The sequence below is a fragment of the Stomoxys calcitrans genome, chromosome 1, assembly GCF_963082655.1.
Source record: "Stomoxys calcitrans chromosome 1, idStoCalc2.1, whole genome shotgun sequence".
NCBI lineage: Eukaryota > Metazoa > Arthropoda > Insecta > Diptera > Muscidae > Stomoxys > Stomoxys calcitrans.
Genome location: NC_081552.1, coordinates 254,099,737 through 254,119,727, shown reverse-complemented (window position 1 = coordinate 254,119,727; position 19,991 = coordinate 254,099,737). Strand labels below are relative to the sequence as shown.

At 41.1% G+C, this 19,991-nt stretch overlaps 1 protein-coding gene across 4 annotated transcripts in view; it reads right to left on the bottom strand.

Moving 5' to 3' along the window:
- The window catches only part of LOC106092913 (uncharacterized), a 113,393-nt gene that overhangs the window by 79,745 nt on the left and 13,657 nt on the right, over positions 1-19,991 (bottom strand). For all 4 annotated transcript variants that reach the window (XM_059370773.1, XM_059370772.1, XM_059370771.1 and 1 more), the window contains exon 2: positions 4,097-7,603. In XM_059370773.1, coding sequence (XP_059226756.1) covers positions 4,097-6,527 — 2,431 coding nt within the window. In that variant the 5' untranslated portion in view covers positions 6,528-7,603. The remainder of the gene's footprint in view (positions 1-4,096; positions 7,604-19,991) is intronic.

The window sequence follows — 19,991 nt, the reverse complement described above, 5'->3', positions numbered from 1 at the left end:
TGACAGCCTTGACCCGCCAATTTTCTTTTATTAAAATTTTTATTGAAAAAACTTTAGTGATTTTTGTTTTTATGTATTTTCTTAAGCAGAGTTGATTGAAAAATTTTAACCAAAATTAGGAATGGCTACAAATTTCTTGCAAGGTTCCTGATTATATAACAGGCATGACTTCCTCTGTAATTTTCCAGAAAATTAATATTTTTGAGAATATTTGAATAAAGGAGTAATTACTTTAAAATTCAGAGACGTAGTATAGTCATAAATTTTTAATGAATATAAACAAGAAAAAGGCATTAAGTTCGGCAGGGCCGAACTTTGGATACCCACCACCTCGGGTGTATATGTAAACCCCCTTAGTCCGCAATCTGGTGAAAATTGGATAACTTATGCAACCAAATTCGGCACGGTCATTGAGTGGTCTAACAAATGTAAGTCACTGTTGAATTTTGTATTTAAAATTTCAACAAAATCGGGTAATAAATAAAGCTTTTATGTCCTTCCGACCCTTAACCGGCATATCGGTCTATATGACTGCTATATCTAAATACAGTCCTATTTTTACCATATTTGGGTCGGATGGCGGCTGGCCTTAAACTACTCACTGTTTAAATTTCAATGAAATTGGATAAAAAGCAGTAACGAAAGGCAAAAGTCGGGCGGAGCCGACTAATAATACCCTACATCTACCCTACAATCAAAAATTCGGGCAATATATATGTATATGAGAGCTATATCTAAATCAAAGCTTTGATGAAATCTCGCACATATGTTAAAATCAGTAGCAACACAATCCGTAGCTGCTACGGCCATTTAAGTGCAAATCGGGCGATACATATACATGGGAGCTATATCTAAATCTGAACCGATTTTGATGAAATTTTTCAGATATGTTAAAATCGGTTACAAAACAATCCATGCCAAATTTTGTGCAGATCGGTTGAAAATTGTAGCTACTATGGCCATTTAAGTGCAAATCGGGCAATACATATATATGGGAACTATATCAAAATCTGAACCGATTTTCATAAAATTGTGCAAATATGTTAAAATCGGTAACAAAACAATCCATGCCAAATTTTGTGCAGATCGGTTAAAAGTTGTAGCTACTATGGCCATTTAAGTGCAAATCGGGCAATGCATATACATGGGAGCTACATCTAAATCTGAACCGATTTTGATGAAATTTTGCAGATATGTTAAAATCGGTAACAAAACAATCCATGCCAAATTTTGTGCAGATCGGTTGAAAGTTGTAGCTACTATGGCCATTTAAGTGCAAATCGGGCAATGCATATACATGGGAGCTATATCTAAATCTGAACCGATTTTGATGAAATTTTGCAGATATATTTTAAAATCGGTAACAAAACAATCCATATAAAATTTTGTGCAGATCGGTTGAAAATTTTAGCTACTACGCCGATTTAAGTGTAAATCGGGCGATACATATATATGGGAGCTATATCTTAATCTGAACCGATTTTGATGAAATTTTGCAAAAAGTCATAACAAAACACCTCATGCAAAATTTGAGCCAAATCGATTAATAATTGCGCCCTCTACTGGCTCAAGAATTCAAGACCACATATCGGTTTATATGGCAGCTATATCAGGTTATGGACCGATTTGAATTATTCCTAACACAATTGTTGGAAGTCATAACAAAACACCTCGTGCAAAATTTCAGCCAAATCGATTAATAATTGCGCCCTCTACTGGCTCAAGAAGTCAAGACCCCATATCGGTTTATATGGCAGCTATAACAGGTTATGGACCGATTTGAATTGTTCTTAACACAGTTGTTGAAAGTCATAATAAAACACGTCATTCAAAATTTCAGGCAAATCGGATAATAATTGCGACCTCTAGTGGCTCAAGAAGTCAAGACCCCAGATCGGTTTATATGGCAGCTATATCAGGTAATGGACCGATTTGAACTATTCTTAATACAGTTGTTGAACATCATAACAAAACACCTCATGCAAAATTTCAGCCAAATCGATTAATAATTGCGCCCTCTACTGGCTCAAGATGTTAAGACCCCATAGCGGTTTATATGGCAGCTATATCAGATTATGGACCGATTTGAATTATTCTGAACACAGTTGTTGACAGTCATAACAAAACACCTCGTTCAAAATTTCAGCCAAATCGGATTATAATTGCGCCCTCTAGTGGCTCAAGACGTCAAGACCCCAGATCGGTTTATACGGCAGCTATATCAGGTTATGGATCGATTTGAACTATTCTGAACACAGTTGTTGACAGTCATAACAAAACACCTCGTTCAAAATTTCAGCCAAATCGGATAATAACGGCGCCCTCTAGCGGCTCAAGAAGTCAAGACCCCATATCGGTTTATATGGCAGCTATATCAGGTTATGGACCGATTTGAACTATTCTTAACACAATTGTTGAAAGTCATAACAAAACACTTCATTCAAAATTTTAGCCAAATCGGATAATAAATGCTCCCTGTAGAGGCTCAAGAAGTCAAGACCCCATATCGGTTTATACCGCAGCTATATCAGGTTATGGATCGATTTGAACTATTCTGAACACAGTTGTTGACAGTCATAATAAAACACCTCGTTCAAAATTTCAGCCAAATCGGACAAGAATTGTGCCCTCTAGCGGCTCAAGAAGTCAAGACCCCAGATCGGTTTATATGGCAGCTATATCAGGTTATGGACCGATTTCAATTATTTTTAACACAATTGTTGGAAGTCGTAACAAAACACGTCATTCCAAATTTCTGCCAGATCGGATAAGAATTGCTACCTGTAGAGGCTCAAGAAGTCAAGACCCCAGATCGGTTTATATGGCAGCTATATCAGGTTGGGGACCGATTTGAACTATTCTTAACACAGTTGTTGAAAGTCATAACAAAACACCTCGTGCAAAATTTCAGCCAAATCGGATTATATAAGCGGCTCAAGAAGTCAACACCCCAGATCGGTTTATATGGCAGCCATATCAGGTTATGGATCGATTTGAACTATTCTTAACACAGTTGTTGAAAGTCATAACAAAAAACTTCGTTAAAATATTCAGCTAAATCGGATAAGAATTTTGCAAGAAGTCAAGATCCACGATCGGTTTACATAGCAGCTATATCAAAAAATGGACCGAAAAGCATTTGTGCAGACAGACGGACGGGCGGACAGACGAACGGACATGGCTAGTTCGACTTAAAACGTCATGGCGATCAAGAATATATATACTTTATGGGTTCTTAGACGAACATTTCGAGGAGTTACAAACAGAATGACGAAATTAGTATACCCCCATCTTATGGTGGAGGGTATAAAAATAATTATTAATAAAGGGTATAAAAATAATTATTAATAAATCTCTGAATATATACTAGCGATAGAAGGCAAAAGTGAAGCCACCGTAGCGCAGAGGTTAGCATGTCCGTCTATGACGGTGAACGTCTGGGTTCGAATCCTGGCGAGATCCAATGCTGGCAACATTTGTGAGGTACTATGCAATGTAAAACTTCTCTCCAAAGAGGTGTCGCACTGCGGTACTCCGTTTGGACTCGGTCCCTTATCATTGAGCTTAAACTTGAATCGGACTGCACTCTGACTGATATGTGAGAAGTTTGCCCCTGTTCCTTAGTGGAATGTTCATGGGCAAAATTTGCATTTTTACTATCATTTGCGGCATTGTACTGACCTCAATGCATATCAAAGTCCATGGGGCAAATTATTCCCCTTTCTCTCATGTTCCAAAATAACTTTAATTATTCGACGAAGACTTAAGCTTAAATTTAATCTTAATTTTTGAATCTGCAAAATTTGGTTTAAATTTCGTTATATTCTACAACGGCAAAACAGCATCATACTTATCGCAAGCAGTGTACAATAGCTGTCAAATGATCAAGAAGTACCAACACTCAATGATATCCACGGCATCACATTACTAATTTGATCGCCACACTAATGACCACTGTATAACTGGTGGTCAGAACCATAGCAACTAAACGTCTCAGCTTTTATTATGGTTTGAATTGGCTAACTAAGTAACCACGATATGGCATGAAAAGAAAAGTAGAAAGAAATTTTTTTTTTTTTTTTTTTTGTTCACTCACCATAGTTTTCACTCACTGCATCGCGGACAGCATCGACCACTCGCTTGGTCTTCCTTATCGGTTCGCCAAGTATGGTGAAATTGCCAATGTCGATTTGTTGCACAAAGAGCAGATACATGCGTCCCGGTTCAATGGTGTCACCTTTGACCAGGCCGCGCGCTCGTAACTGTTCGCGATAGATGTCGCATTCGCCACTGCTATTGCGATAGGCAAATTGCAGGCGTAGATATTTCTGCAAACGATAGCCGATTTGTTGCTTAAACACTTCGCGCACCTCCACGGTGGCGGAAAAGTTCATGCGCCGATCGGGTGTCATAGAGACAATTTTACCCTCAAATACTGTGGGAGCCTCAAAGGCCAATTGGGCAGGATCGCGGGCGGAACAATAGCGTCGCGGATGTTTTTGACGCATGCGTTGATATCTCAAATTCTTGTTGTTGTGATGATGGTTATGATGCTGGTGTTGATGGTTGTGATGTTGCTGCTGCTGCTGCTGCTGAGGATGTTGCTGAAACTTGTTGCGAAAGCTTTGAGTGTGAGTTGTTAGGACGGATGCAGAGGCAGAGCCTGAGCTAGAGGTGAGGCCGGAGGATGGCCTTGTTTCCATCTCAGGTTGATACCTTTTGTTGTAGTTATTTCTTAAAGAATCTCGGCGACTTCGAGCCGCCAGCTGCTGTTCTTGCTGCCTAGAGCGCAATTGCTTCAAATGGGGCTTCGGAGGAGATCTATTCACTTCCTCCTCCACGTTCCTCTCCTCCAGCACTGTAGTTGTTATTCGCCGCTTAGACGCAGCATTTTGTTGCCGTCCCATTATCCTTGGCACCTCATAGGACTCGATGATAAATCGTATGGGCGCCGTTGAGGCTGATGACTTAATTTTGTTTACATTCAAGATATTCGAGATGTCGAAAACCTTATCTTTTCCTCCCCCTCCTACTCCTCCTTCAACCATTGTCATCGCCATCGATTTATGGTCTTTGGGTGAGTAGATAGGATGAGAGCTGCTGGCGCTGCCAAGAATTTCGGTTTGTTTATAAAATGGAAATAATGTTGTCAACGTTCTCGGCGTTGTCTGTGTCGTCATCGCTGGGTTCATGGATGGTGCAATGTGATGCCTTCTGGGATTATAGAACTGCTGTAGTGGTCTGTGCTGGAAATGCTGGTAGGGATAAGTATTGCTCCTCGCCGACATTGAGGCCCCAGCTGGCACTGTCATCACTGGTGTGTCAACAACATTTCTCACACTTTTTTTGGGCTTAGAGTATAGTGGTAGCTCCTCTGCCGTCGCCGCCGCCGCCGCAGCCTCCAGCTCCACATCAACATATTGCTCATCTTCCTCATCCTCCTCCTCAAGCTGAGAATTGTCATGAGAATTGGCGACGCTGGGATTATTGTTATCAGTCGTTTGTGTGTCATCTTCATCTTCCATATCATCGTAGATATCTTCTTTAGTATTATCACCATCATCATGGTCGTGGGCATCATACGCTTCAATGGCCCCATTATCATCGTTATACGACTTTGGGGGCTTGTTGAACGAAGAGGAGGTGAAGGTGGAGGTGGAGGTGGAGGAAGTGCTAGGTTGATTGAACCAACCATTTATTGGTTTATTACTACTACTACTACTGCTGCCATCATCCTTGTGGGGGGAGGAGGACTCATAACCTGGACTGGAGAACCAAGAGAGCTGTCGCAGGATGCCTGCTTGGTGGTGGTGCCGCCAAGGCGCCAGCCATGGCCCTAAAGTTGACTGTTTGTCATCTGGCCGGTGATTTCTGTGGTGATTTGTGTAAAAGCCCGGAAATGACTCTCTGGCCAAGATGTCGCCATTGGTAGCCGAAGCCTTCGACGCCTCTACTTCCACATTGGGCGACGCCAGTCTGCTGTGACTTTGTCGCTGGTTTGGCAATAATGTTGCTGGCAAATCTGTTGGCTGTTGCTGGTGGTGGTGTGCCAATGAAGTTGCTGCTGCTGCTGCGGCTGACGATGATGATGAGCCTGTTGCTGTCGTCCTCGTAGTCGTCGATGGACGCCGCGTTCGTCGTATTTGTGTTGTTGCTGGTGCTGGTGGTGGCTCCTGGCCGACAACTAGAACTTGGATATTTTTTGGCATATGCTGGGGATTTACAACTAACGACGACGACGATGATGAAGTTATAGCTGACTCTGATGGTGATGGCGATGACGATGATGATGATACTGCTGATGGTAATAGTGGTGCAACCAAAGACAACGATGATGATGATGACGACGACGATGATGATGACGGCGTATATAGAGCAGGGTTCATTGTTGTTGCCAATACTAGGGATGGTGCACATGTGACAAGTAGCAGCAGCAGCAGCAGTACAACGACCACAAGTGAACACGCTGAGCAAGACATTAGATTTTTCGTATGTATACTCCATTTGCGCAATATTCGCGCATTCATGGCGTTTCCGCAATTGATGTCGTATTGAACAAAAGTCTGTGTGGTTTTGGGAGCGTAGTGTGTGATTTTTTCTCAAAAAAAAAAAAAATTATGTTACAAAAAAAGATTCGGACAATTTTTTTTTTTTGTTTTTCTTTTAAAAGAGGAATATTTTTCACTTTTTGGTTTTGTTCGGAGGAGATTTGTTTATAACTATCCGTTTAGTATTTTTTTTTTTGTGTTTGTTTTTGTTTTTGCAGGAGGTGCAGCAAGGATTCCACTGGCAGAAGAAAGGTAAGCTTGGTTTTTGGTTTTCTCCTTTAGCAACCTTTCATCACCTCCTTGGGAAGGTTCTCGGTAGCATTATTTCACTTTTACTTTGAATTCTTAGGAGGTGGATTAAAGGAAACAGAATTCGTGGGTGCTGGTTACGTTGCCACCAATCTCTACTGCACTTATGTCACCCGGGGACAATGGAGGAGATTGTGAGTCTGGGCAATTGATTCATAAACTCACTAATGTAGGTAAATTTTCATTTTCCAAATTCATTTCATTTCACTTCACTGGGACGCTTGTTTCGCATTGGTTTCTGTTTCTCGTGTTGGGTCATTTACCGATTACGTTCATACATTTTTGGAATTTTCCTTAGAAATTTATCGCAATTTAGCCATTTTTTTCGTTCGAGCAAAAGCGTCATTTTTTCAATTTTTTTTTTTTTTTGTTTGGTTCGTAGAGTGGCTGCAATAAAACCGTCAAAGACGGCGCGTTTTTCTTTTGATTATGATTTCTGCTAATTAAAGCAATTTTTTTTTTACGATGCCTATTTTTGTTGTTTTGTTTTTTTTTTTTGCTCAAAACAAATCGAGAGGATTTTGGAGATTATCTTTCGTTTTTCGGTCTCGTCTCAAGGGGGTGCTGTGGGAGATTGTCTGGATTCATTCACTCATTTGCTATTCTTTGGCTTTTCACTACATGTGGCAAGATTCCGCTCTTATGATTCATGATTTTGTCTCGTTTTTCTTTTAATGATGATTTCTTTTCATCATCCGATGTTCTTGGCTGTTCTTGGTAATACAACTGACTCTGAATGTTATGATCTAAAAATTGAAATCGTGAGCAAAAAACACAACAAAAACAGAAAATAAACACACACACACACACACACAAACAAACACACATATGTACATATGCATAGGAATACTCTCGTGCTATATAGACAGACAGACGGACGGACAGACATATAAAATTAGAACCATAACAAATTCATCATCACACCGACACCACCAACATCAGCAGCGCCAAGCAACGAATCAAACGACCGGTGAGTGTTGGCATCATGATGATGATAATGATGGGGCTCATCTACTTAGGCAACGCACCAAATAATATCACACTTTGGGACACACATATCCAGGTATAATTTTTTTTTCTTCTGCTTTTTTTTTCAAAGAATCCGCGGTAATCTGAAATCTGTCATTATTTTTATATATGCTTCGTTGAATCAAAGGTGTCGCGAGGAGATAGGGGATAAAATATGGTCTAAAATTTGTCACTATGTTGGACTTTACAATATATTCAGAAATGTTTCTTGACAATTTTCGTTACATATTCTTCTCTTTTAACCTAGGGTAAATCTCCCTACAGATTATTCTTTCTTTTTTTTTGATATCAACTGGCGCCGAATGCATTTTCAACTATGTTGCAAAATATAATCGGTATTGGAGACTTATAGTGCACTGGCGCCTAACGCAACTTGTGATATAAGGCAATTGAACATTAACAAAGCGTGCCAAGCTTGGCCAAACCGAGTCTTATATACCCTCCACCATGGGTCTCATTTGTCGAGTGCTTGGTATCTCTTACAAGGCAAACAAAGGAAAATGGATAAGAATTGCCATGATATTGGAACTACATATATCAAGTTATGGTCTGATTCGGACCATGAATGAATTGAATGTTGAAGACCATAGTAGAAGACATTGTGTAAAATTTCTGCCCATTCGGATAAGAATTGCTCCCCTTAGGGGCGCGATCGGGAGATCAGTTTATATGGGAGCTGTATCAAGTTTTAGACCGATTCAGACCATACATATGACACGTCAGTTGAAGGTCATGGCGGAGGCCGTTGTACAAAATTTCAGGCAAATCGGATAAAAATTGCGCCCTCTATAGGCTTAAGAAAAATAATCGGGAAATCGGTTTATATGGCAGCCATATCAGGTTATGAAGCTATTTAGACCGTACATAGCATAGATGATGCAAGACGAAAGAAAACACTTTGTGCAAAATTTAAGCTAAATCGAATAATAATTGCGCCCCCTAGAGGCTCAATAAGTCAAGATCCCACCACATTGGTTTATATGGCAGCTATATCAGGTTATACAACAACTTGAACCCTACTTCGCACAGTTGCTGGAAGCCATAACAAAACACCTCGTGTAAAATTTTGGACAAATCGGATAAGAATTGAGCCCTCTAGTGCATCAACAAGTCATGGTCCAAGATAGGTTTATAGCAAAAGAATTAACCGATATGGCCCATTTACAATCCCAACCGACCAACACTAATAAGAAGTATTTGTGAAAAATTTCAAGCACCTAGCTTTACTTCTTCGAAAGTTAGTGTGCTTTTGACAGACGGACAAGGCTACATCGACTTAATAAGTCCTAACGATCAAGAATATGTATACCACATGGGGTCTTAAACGAATATTTCAAGGTGTTACAAACGGAATGACGAAGTTAGTACACCCCCATCCTATAGTGGAAGGTATAAAAACACCCATATGACAATCCTAAGATGGCACAGTGGGAGAAAAAACTAGAAACAAGTAAAAAGGTATTAAGATCGGCCGTGCCCAACTTCGGATACCCACCACCACGAGGGTATATGTAAACCCCCTTTCCCCCTTTCACAATCCGATGAAAATTGGATAACTTGTGCACCCAAATTCGGCACGGACATTGAGATTCCTAATAAATATAAGTCTCTGTTGAGTTTTGTATTTGCAAATTTCAACAAAATCGGGTAATAAATAAAACTTTTATGAGCTTCAGACCCTTAACCGGCAAATCGGTCTATATGACAGCCATATCTAAATACAGTCCATATTTAGGTCGGATGGAGAGTGGCCTCAAAATACTCACTGTTTTAAATTTCAGCTAAAAAATAAAGCTTTAATGGGCTTCAGACCCTTTATCGGGAGATCGGTTTATATAGCAGCTATATCTTAATTAAGTCCGATCTGAACCATATTTAAATCAGATGTCGAGAGGCATAAAGTAACCCACTGCTTCAAATTTCAGCAAAATCGGGTAATAAATAAAGCATTTATGGTCTTCAGACCCTCATTCGGGAGATCGGTTTATATGGCAGCTATATCTTAATCAAGTCCGATCTGAACCATATTTAGATCAGATGTCGGGAGGCTTAAAATAACCCACTATTTAAAATTTCCCCGAAATCGGATCAAAAATAAAGCTTTTATGAGCTTCAGACACTTTATAGGTATTTTGGTCTATATGGCAGCTATATCTAAATATAGTCAGATCGGTACCATATTTGGGTAGGACATTAGGAGGCTTAAAATAGCCCATTGTTTTAAATTTCAGCGAAATCGGGTAATAAATAAAGCTTTTATGGGCCTAAGACCCTAAATCGGGATATCGGTGTATATGGCAGCTATATCTAAATATGGATCGATGAAATCCATATTTAGGTACGATGTCGGGAGGCTTAAAATAACTCACTGTTGCAAATTTCAGCAAAATCGAATAATAAATGTGGCTTTTATGGGCCTAAGACCCTAAATTGTCGGATCGGTCTATATGGCAGCTATATCCAAATCTGGACCGATCTGCGCCATATTGCAGAAATATGTCGAGAGGCTTAATTTTACTCACTGTCTCAAATTTCGGCGACATCGGACAATAAATGCGACTTTTATGGGCCCAAAACCTTAAATAGAGAGATCGGTCTATATGGCAGCTATATCCAAATCTAAACCGATCTGCGCCATATTGCAGAAATATGTCGAGAGGCTTAATTTTACTCAATGTCTCAAATTTCGGCGACATCGGACAATAAATTCACCTTTTGTGGGCCCAAAACCTTAAATCGAGAGATCGGTCTGTATGGCAGCTATATCCAAATCTGAACCGATCAGTGCCATATTTCAGAAGTACGTCGAGAGGCTTAACTTAACTCACCGTCCTAAATTTCGGGGACATCGGACAATAAATGCACCTTTTGTGGGTCCAAAACCTTAAATCGAGAGATCGGTTATATGGCAGCTATATCCAAATCTTAATCGATCTGGGCCAAATTGGCAGATGATGTTGAAGGGCTTTACACAACTCATTGTCCTAAACTTTAGCAAAATCGGATAATAAATGTGTTTTTTATGGGTGCAAGACCTAAAATCAAGAAATCCAAATGACCGCTATATCCAAATCTGGAGCGATCTGAGCCAAATTAAAGAAAAATATTGGAGGACCTAACACAACTCACTGTCTCAAAATAAGGCGACATCGGACAATAAATGCGACTTCAATGGGTCTAAAACCTTAAATCGGGAGATCGGTCTATATGGCAGCCATATCCAAATCTGGACCGATCTGTGCCATATTACAGAAGTATATCGAGGGATTTAACTTTACTCACTGTCCCTAATTTCGGCGACATCGGACAATAAATGCGCCTTTTATGGGCCCAAAACCTTAAATCGACAGATCGGTCTATAAGGCAGCTATATCCAAATCTGGACCGATCTGGGCCAAATTGAAAAAAATATGTCGAAGGGTCTTACACTACTCACTGTCCAAAATTTCAGCAAAATCGGATAATAAATGTGGCTTTTATGGGCCTAAGACCCTAAATCGGGGGATCGGTCTATATGACAGCTATATCCAAATCTGGACCGATCTGGGGCAAATTGAAGAAGGATATCGAGGGGCCTAACACAACTAACTGTCTTAAATTTCAAAAAAATGGGATAATAATTGTGGCTTTTATGGGCCTAAATCCCTAAATCGACGCATCGGTCTATATGGGCGCTATATCTAGATATAGTCCGATATAGCCCATCTTTGAACTTAACCTGCTTATGGACAAAAAAAAAAAGAAACTGTGCAAAGTTTGAGCTCAATATCACTATTTTTATTTCGGACGCCACCGTAGCGCAGAGGTTAGCATGTCTGCCTATGACGCTGAACGCGTAAGTTCGAATCCTAGCGAGATCATCAGAAAAAATTTCTCAACGGTGGTTTTTCCCTCCTGATGCTGGCAACATTTGTGAGGTATTATGCCATGTAAAACTTCTCTCCAAAGAGGTGTCGCACTGCGGCTCGCCGCTCGGACTCGACTTATCATTGAGCTTAAAACTTGAACCTGACTGCTTTCATTGATATGTGAGAAGTTTGCCCCTGGTCCTTATTGGAATGTTCATGGGAAAAATTTTATTTGCAAAATCTCTATTTTTAAAGACTGTAGCGTGATTTCAGCAGACAGACGGACGGACATGGCTAGATCGTCTTCGATTTTTACGCTGAACAAAAATATACATATATACTTCATGGGTCGGAAACGGATATTGCGATGTTTTGCAAACGGCATGACAAATTGAATATACCCCTATCCTTCCGTGGTGGGTATAAAAAGGTACTTGGTACTAATAATTCAGAAACATAACCATGCATGGAAAAGCAAGTTAGAAAATGTCAGGAACATTCAAGGGAAAAGTCTTTCATAGCCGTAAGGTAGACTGAAACTTCGATAGAACAATCAAGTGGAGGAATATTCTCGAAAAATCTTTTTAAAAATTCGACAAAAAGCTCATAAGATCGAAGCGATTGGATAAAGCAGTCTTTCTAGATTCTGTGTGTATTTATGCATGGTGGCATCAAATGGCAGGTTAACAATGTTAGTACCCTTCCGATTTGATTTTGTGATTACAACATTTCGGCCCAGAGTTATTCTTCCCTTATAGACCAAAAACACATGTGAGTCTGATCACAAGCCAAGGCTTCAAAGCATTTCTAAAATTTGCCTTGTTTTGTTGTACTTGTTGTTGTTATGGACAAAAATTCCATTCGTCTCGTCTAGAAAACATTGAAGAAACTCTTGTTAATCTATTCTCCTTGGTTTTTCCAAAGATATTTCTGTAAATATTCCCTTTTGGTCTTCTTGTTTTTTTTTTTTTTTTTGTTGAAAAGTCAAGAAGCGCTAGACAACGATGCTGAAAACTAGAAGAAGAACTACATACGTCAAGGGTGTTGCTGGGCGAGTGGCGGCACGCGCTATGTTCATCAAAAACGTAAAATAAAACACACACAAATGAGCCAGCCAGGAGTTTATATTCTGGGCCAAAGTGTGGCGCGGTTGTTCGTTGGTGGTGGGGTTATAAGAGGTGTGTATGGTAAGGAGTGGGGTATGTCGAACGACTGGCATAGGGAATGATGGCGTTCATTTATAGGGGAGTGCGTTCATACATGGCGAATGTGGTGGAAGACAGAGAGAGGGGGAGATGGTGACAGCGGCGCTGTTAAGCCAGTCAGCCAGCCAGCCAGCCAGCCAGCCATGCACACACGAACATGCTTTCTCATGTTGTTGTGGACACCCTCGATTTTTCACAGTTTTCCCTGCTCAATGACTATGTTGTTGCGTTGTTTGGCGTTGCCGACCTCGTCGTCTTCTTCTACTTTGAAAATTTTGGTTTTCTTTTCGATTGCTAAAAACACAAAGCAGCAGCAGCAACAACGAACAACAAGAACAACATGCATGTTGTGCGATATTCCCAAAATACACCAAAACAATCTACGCACCGTCAACAGCGGCTGTGACTTGTGAAGAGCAACTCTAGCAGCATTAACGTCAGACATTGCCGCCGTCGATTTTGACTTTATTTTTTAACGAAAAAAAAAATAAAATCCAATTTTTAAGTTTTCGTATTGAATGTAACAAGAGAAAGATTGAGAGTGTGTGAGAGAGAGAGAGGAGACCAATATCAAGCTGAAGAAGATGCGCCCCGTATTTATGCTATGGGTTAGGGCTGTTGTTTGCATGTATGCACTTCCCCCGTCTCCATCCATCTGCCCTAACATTTGTGCAATCGACTGAACAACCAACCGACTGAATGACTGACAGACAGACAGACAGAAGAACCGAAAAGCTAACAAAAATTGGGTGTTGTTGGGTGATGTAGATGTAGATGCCGTTGCTCATGTTTCTTTGCTTCTTTGATATTCACTTGAATTGTTCAGATGTTGCTCTTGTTATTGTTAGGGGGACCAAGCAACAACAAACATGGTGTGAGTGAGCACATTTTAGTACTCCCATTGTCCTACGAGACCGATTATGTACTCGCACTCGGTTACTCGATGAACTCTATTCGACTGTAATGTGCTGCTCTCGTGCTACTTACTTAGTATGTGAGCCATATTGAGAACATCAATACCACCACCAACAACAACAACAACATTAAATCCCATCAGAAATGAATATAAGACACAATAACAACATTATGAATGGTGAACAAATGGTGTGGGACAGTGGTGAAAATAGTAAAAAAACATGGGAAACAATTTTTGTTGTGCTGTTATGTGATGAATTTTAAACTCGATACTGATGCTGAACCCAAGAAAACTGACAGATGTTGGACATTCTGTAGACGGGCCGCAGGCTTCAAATGGGGGCTGAATTAAAGGATAGTCCACTGGCTCTATAAGAGAATGAATGATTAGGCCAATACTTACAACCGCCTCAGTAGCTTGGTGAACTGCGCATAAGCTTCGAAAGGCATCTGGGGGGTGGGCTAAGCGCCCCGCAGAAAATGCGCAGGCTTCAAATGGGGGCTGAATTAAAGGATAGTCCACTGGCTCTATAGGAGAATTAGTGATTAGACTAATACTTACAACCGCCTCAGTAGCTTGGTGGACTGCGCATAAGCTTCGAAAGGCCTCTGGGGGGTGGGCTAAGCGCCCCACAGAAAATTCGATAGAGAAAAAGTGCAACATAAGTATAATACAACAGGTTTAGAGAACATGTTGTCTTAGTATAGGCAGAAAAATGAGGACCTCTTCCCCTAGACCACTGGAGACTGCTCGTGATAACCGACCGATAGGCAGCCACTGCGGCTAAGTTTTTTAAGGCGATTTAAGCATGGTATTGCCATATGGAAGATCATGCCTCACAGGTGGATCAAAGCTAGAGGTTAAAGTGGGCCTGGGGGTCTACATCGAGAATCTAGGAACGGGAGAGAACCGACTGCCTGACCATAATACGGTCCTGCAGGCGGAAATCTGGGGAATCGCGGAATGCTTGAGGTGGTGAGGTGCTAAATCGAGGACGTCTAGGGTGAACATCTTTAGGGACAGTAATCAGGCCATCATGGCAATAACATCTAGGACGGTAAGATCATAAACAGTCTTGGATATAAGATTAGTGCATTTCTATAAGAAAAAGATGAGTACCTTCTCTGAGGATGGCATGATCCGCAAGCCGTTTACTGGCTCAGGTGTATGCCCATAGTGGCATGGGGCGGATTCATCTCTGCACCCTCTTTTCAGCATACGCCATGCTGAACCAGGTAAAAGCGATGTTAGGACTTCAGTCAACACATCAGTGACTGATCTAAAGAGATACACACCATCTTTTGCACCTGCCATTAGTATCTGAGCTGATGATCAAAAATGTCAACAAAATGTTGTCGTGGACGGCCTCAGCGCCAAGTCGTCTAGCATCAACATTTATTGGGTTGCCCAAAAAGTAATTGCGGATTTTTCATACAGAAACTGGAAGTCGGGGTTTTACAAAGATATTCAATTTGTAGCTCTTGCTTACTGCAGCGTTAACTATGTCTGGAAAATTGGCAGATACAACGGTTCCAAATGATCTGAGATCGCTTTTGGAGTCGGTAATAACTACGCTCGATTTATATTGAGCTTTCTCAGAGATCGCAGATGAGTATACATTGACAGCAGGTGTGCCACAAGGCTCTGTCCTTTCCCCTTTCCTTTTTTCTTATTTTCATGGACGATCTATTGGGCCAGACTTCGCATCGAGTCTAATCATTTGCCAATGACAGTAGTATGTGTTATTCATATTCATTCGACCATAGGCCCAGTCCTCAAGAAATTTTGGGCAGGAGGCGCATTATGGATGAGACGCTCTCCCAGCATTTGTTGGCCATTTCCGAGTGAGGTAGAATAAACAGAGTAGACTTTAACGCACAGAAGACGCAGTGCTGTTTCTTGTCTCACCAGCGATTCACTGACCCACTTCAATCGTCGATATCTATCGACGGTATAGAACTGTCAGATGCTCTAGATGTTCTGGGCATGAAGATACAAAGTGATGCCCGTTGGTCAAAACACCTATTCGAAGTGTCGAAAGAAGCATTCAAGTGTTTGGACTTTCTTAAGCGGTGCAAGAAATATTTCACCTCTTCTGATTTCCTCAAAATCTATACTACCTACATCAGGCCGAGGATGGAATATAACTCTCATATATGGGCAGGAGCTCCAAAATCATCCTTGGAGCTTCTTGACCGGGTTCAACGGAAAGCGATGGTGTTAATTGGTGGACAGCAGGGTATCCAACTCTATTGCTTCTTTTGAACTTCGTTATTTTAATGGCTCTATCGTTTTTTTCATGGCGTGTGTTCCAGGGATATTCGTCTTTTTATCCCTGACGTTAGGGTGTTCACCAGGAATACAAGACTTGCCAGGAACTCACACCCGTTTGTAATTGATTGGCCAGTCCACCGAACCATGCATTACCGAGAAAACTCAATTTTCGTCCGAACTCTTCGTATGTGGAATCGACTTCCGGCTAATGACTGTCCCACCGACATTGACGTTTAGAAGTTTAAGACAAATATCAATAAACACAACTCCATCTTTCCCCTCTCCAACCCTTAACTTTCCTAACTACCAACGCAAGGCACTGCATATTTAGGGGACATCCCCTGCGTGTTGGTTAGGTGAAAAAAAATTAGGGTCTGTGTCGATGCTCCAAAAAATTCCATCATATTATATTTGCCGATACCAAATGCAAATTTGACCATGAACGTTCCATTATGTTGAGAATTTTGCCCCTGTTCCCTAATGGAATGTTCATGGGCAAATTTGCATTTTACATTCCATTAAGGAACAGGGTCAATCTTTTCATATATCCATGAGTGCAGCACTATTCAAGTTTCAACTCAATGATTTGGGGCCTCCTTTTTTATGCCGAGTCCGAACGGCGTACCCCTAAGCGACACCAATTGTTAGAGGAGTTTTAACATGCCGCCAGCTTTTGTAAAGGGATAGCCACTGCTAAAACTTTGTTCCTGATGTTCACGCCGGGATTTGAACCCGCTAGTTCGGCGTCAGAGGCGGACATGCTAACCTCTGCTCCACAGAGGTTGCCGATTATCTGACAAAAAAAACTGGGCCATTCAGTCCACAAGTTGTGACATTTTTTCATTCATTTCTTTTGGCCACAGTGCGAGGTAACAAAACTCGTCGAATACGCTGACTGGCTGGCTGGCTGGCTGGCTAGCTCTTTGATGTGTGTAAAAATGTTCTGTTTTTGTCGAACAACAACATCAGAGCCAACAGCAGCCACATTGACGACGGCGTCAGCTGAACCAGTCGTTGTCGTCGTCGTTGCCCATCACATGCGAGTATATTTTTATTTTCATATGATTCACAATGATTTTCACGAGTTCAATTTTCTGGCGCAAGCTGTTTTGGCTCGAATGGCCGGCCGTCGTAACCGAGGCTGATCAACATGATCATAATGAAGATGATGATCATCATCGACCAACATTACGGCCAAAAAGGGGATATAGCCCAATGAACAATTTGCTAGTTCATAATGATCAACAACATAGTCGTCATGTTCATCATCATCATCATCATCATAGTGTTCATCATCACCGGCAACATAATGCATAGTAGGGGAAAATAAGACTCTTCTTTAGTACTGGGTACTACTTTATGCTCGACATACGCGCTTACGGTTTTTTCAATTTGTTGTTGTTGTTGTTGTTGTTTTGGTTTTTGTTTGTGCGATATGCCAGACACACACTTTTCTAATTTTAGACAAAGTAATTAAAAAAGAAAAACTGAAACTGAAAATGAACAAAACAAAAAGTTGTATCGAAACGAAGTGCACAGTGGAGTAGAATCGCCACTTCATACATTGTAATGTGGTTATAGCTGTTGTTGGTTTGTTAGTTGTTTACACAAGATGGGCCAGAGCAACTTACTTATTTGAAACCAGCAAAAGCGTGCTACGTTAGGCCGGGCTATATCGGAGGCCACCATAGCGCAGAGGTTAGCATGTTCGCCTATGACGCTGAACGCCTGGGTTCGAATTCAGGCAGGTACATCAGAAAATTTTTCAACGGTGGTTATCCCCTCCTAATGCTGGCGACATTTGTGAGGTACTTCGACAAGTAAAAATTTCTCCCCAAAGAGGTGTCGCTCTGCGGCACGCCGTTCGGACTCGGCTATAAAAACGAGGTCCCGTATCATTGAGCTTAAAATTGATTTGGACAGCACTCATTGATTAGTGAGTTTACCCCAGTTTCTTAATGGAGTGTTAATGGGCAAATTTAAAAATGGGCTATATCAAGTTTTTGACCGATATGAACCGTACTTGTCAGAAGTTATAAAAAACTTTTATTGTTAGAAGTCATAAAAAACTACCACCTCCAAAATTTCAGTTAAATCGAGAAATAATTGCGCCCTCCAGAGGTTTAGAAAGTCAAAATGGGAGATCGGTTTATGTGGCAGCTATATCAGGTTATGAACCGGTTTTGACCATACACACACACAGTTGTTGGTAGTATTACCATAACGACGGTTGAAAATTTTCTGTCAAATTTTATAAGAATTGCGCCCTCTATAGGCCTAAGAAGTAATAATTGCGCCCACCAGAGGTTCAGAAAGTCAAATTGGGAGATCGGTTTATATGGCAGCTATATCATACACACACAGTTGTTGGTAGTCATACCAAAACGACGGATGAAAATTTTCAGTCAAATTGGATAAGAATTGCGCCCTCTAGAGGCCTAAGACGTAATAAATGCGCCCTCCAGAGGTTCAGAAAGTCAAATTGGGAGATCGGTTTATATGGCGGCTATATGAGGTTATGAACCGCTTAAGATCATACACACACAGTTGGTGGTAGTCATACCAAAACGACGGATGAAAATTTTCCGCCAAATCGGATAAGAATTGCGCCCTCTAGAGGTCTAAGAAGTTATATTGGGACATCGGTTATATGGCAGCCAAATTAGGCTATGAACCGATTTAGAGCATACTTGGCACAGTTTTTGGAAGTCAAACCAAAACGGTATATGCCAAATTTTATCAGGTTATGCACCTATTTGAACCATACTTGTCACAAAACACCGCGTGCGAAATTCAGCCAAATCGGATAAGAATTACGCCCTCGAGTAGCTCATGAAGTCAAGACCCAAGATCGGTTTATATGCTCGATTTGGCCCATTTACAAGTGTTTGTGCAAATTTCAAGCACCTAGCTTACGACAGACGGACGTGGCTAGATCGCCATAAAATGCCATGGCGATCAAGAACATATACACTTTATGAGGTCTTAGGCGAATACTTCGAGGCGAAAAAAATGGAATGACGAAATGAGTATACCCCCATCCTATGGTGTAGGGTATAAAAACTATAAAGCGGCGAGTTGGGCGTGGAGGGGGTCGATATGGAGCGCATCTGGAGGAGGAAGTCCACAATTTTGTTTATCTCTCATATGTTCTAGGGAGCAACGGGCCTTCGCCGTCGTTAGCTTCTTTTCTAACTCTCTCGATTTGAAACCCCTATTCACAGACTCATTCCTGGCCGTAATTCGATTCTGTCGTGGGTTAACTTATTTTGAGAGTTTGGAAGGGTCGCTGAACCCAATTACCGTGAATGCAGGCCATTACAGGAACATGATCAAGGAATTTTTTCTTCCGAACCTCGAAGAAATCTACGTTAGAAAGTGTGAAGATGGAGCCACAGCTCACACGCTGCACAAGACTCAGACTTGCGATAACATTTCGCCGACCGCCTCATCTCTCTCAGAGGCAATCTCCAATCGCCCGCACGCTCCCCGAATTTTTAGTCGGTCTATTTATGGGTGTTATTTGAAATCCCTGGATTATGCCATGGTTGCGTCTCATTGATGATCTTTAGGGGTTTATCTGTAACTGGTCCGTATCCCATTTTCTGGATTAGGGACATAATGTGTGTTGTTGATTACAAGGATATCTTAGGGAACAAAATGCTTCCATATGCCGAGGAAAAAATGGATTTATGTGACAGTTCATGTAAGTTAACTACCCCAAAGCACTCGTCCTGACTAGCGCAATGCTAGGTTCAAGAGTTTACTGTACCGAGTTTGGAAGGCCAATTGTCATAGGTCATGGGACCTTAACCTTATTGAAAACCTCTGGGGTATTAAAAAACAAAGAGTTGAAACGTTT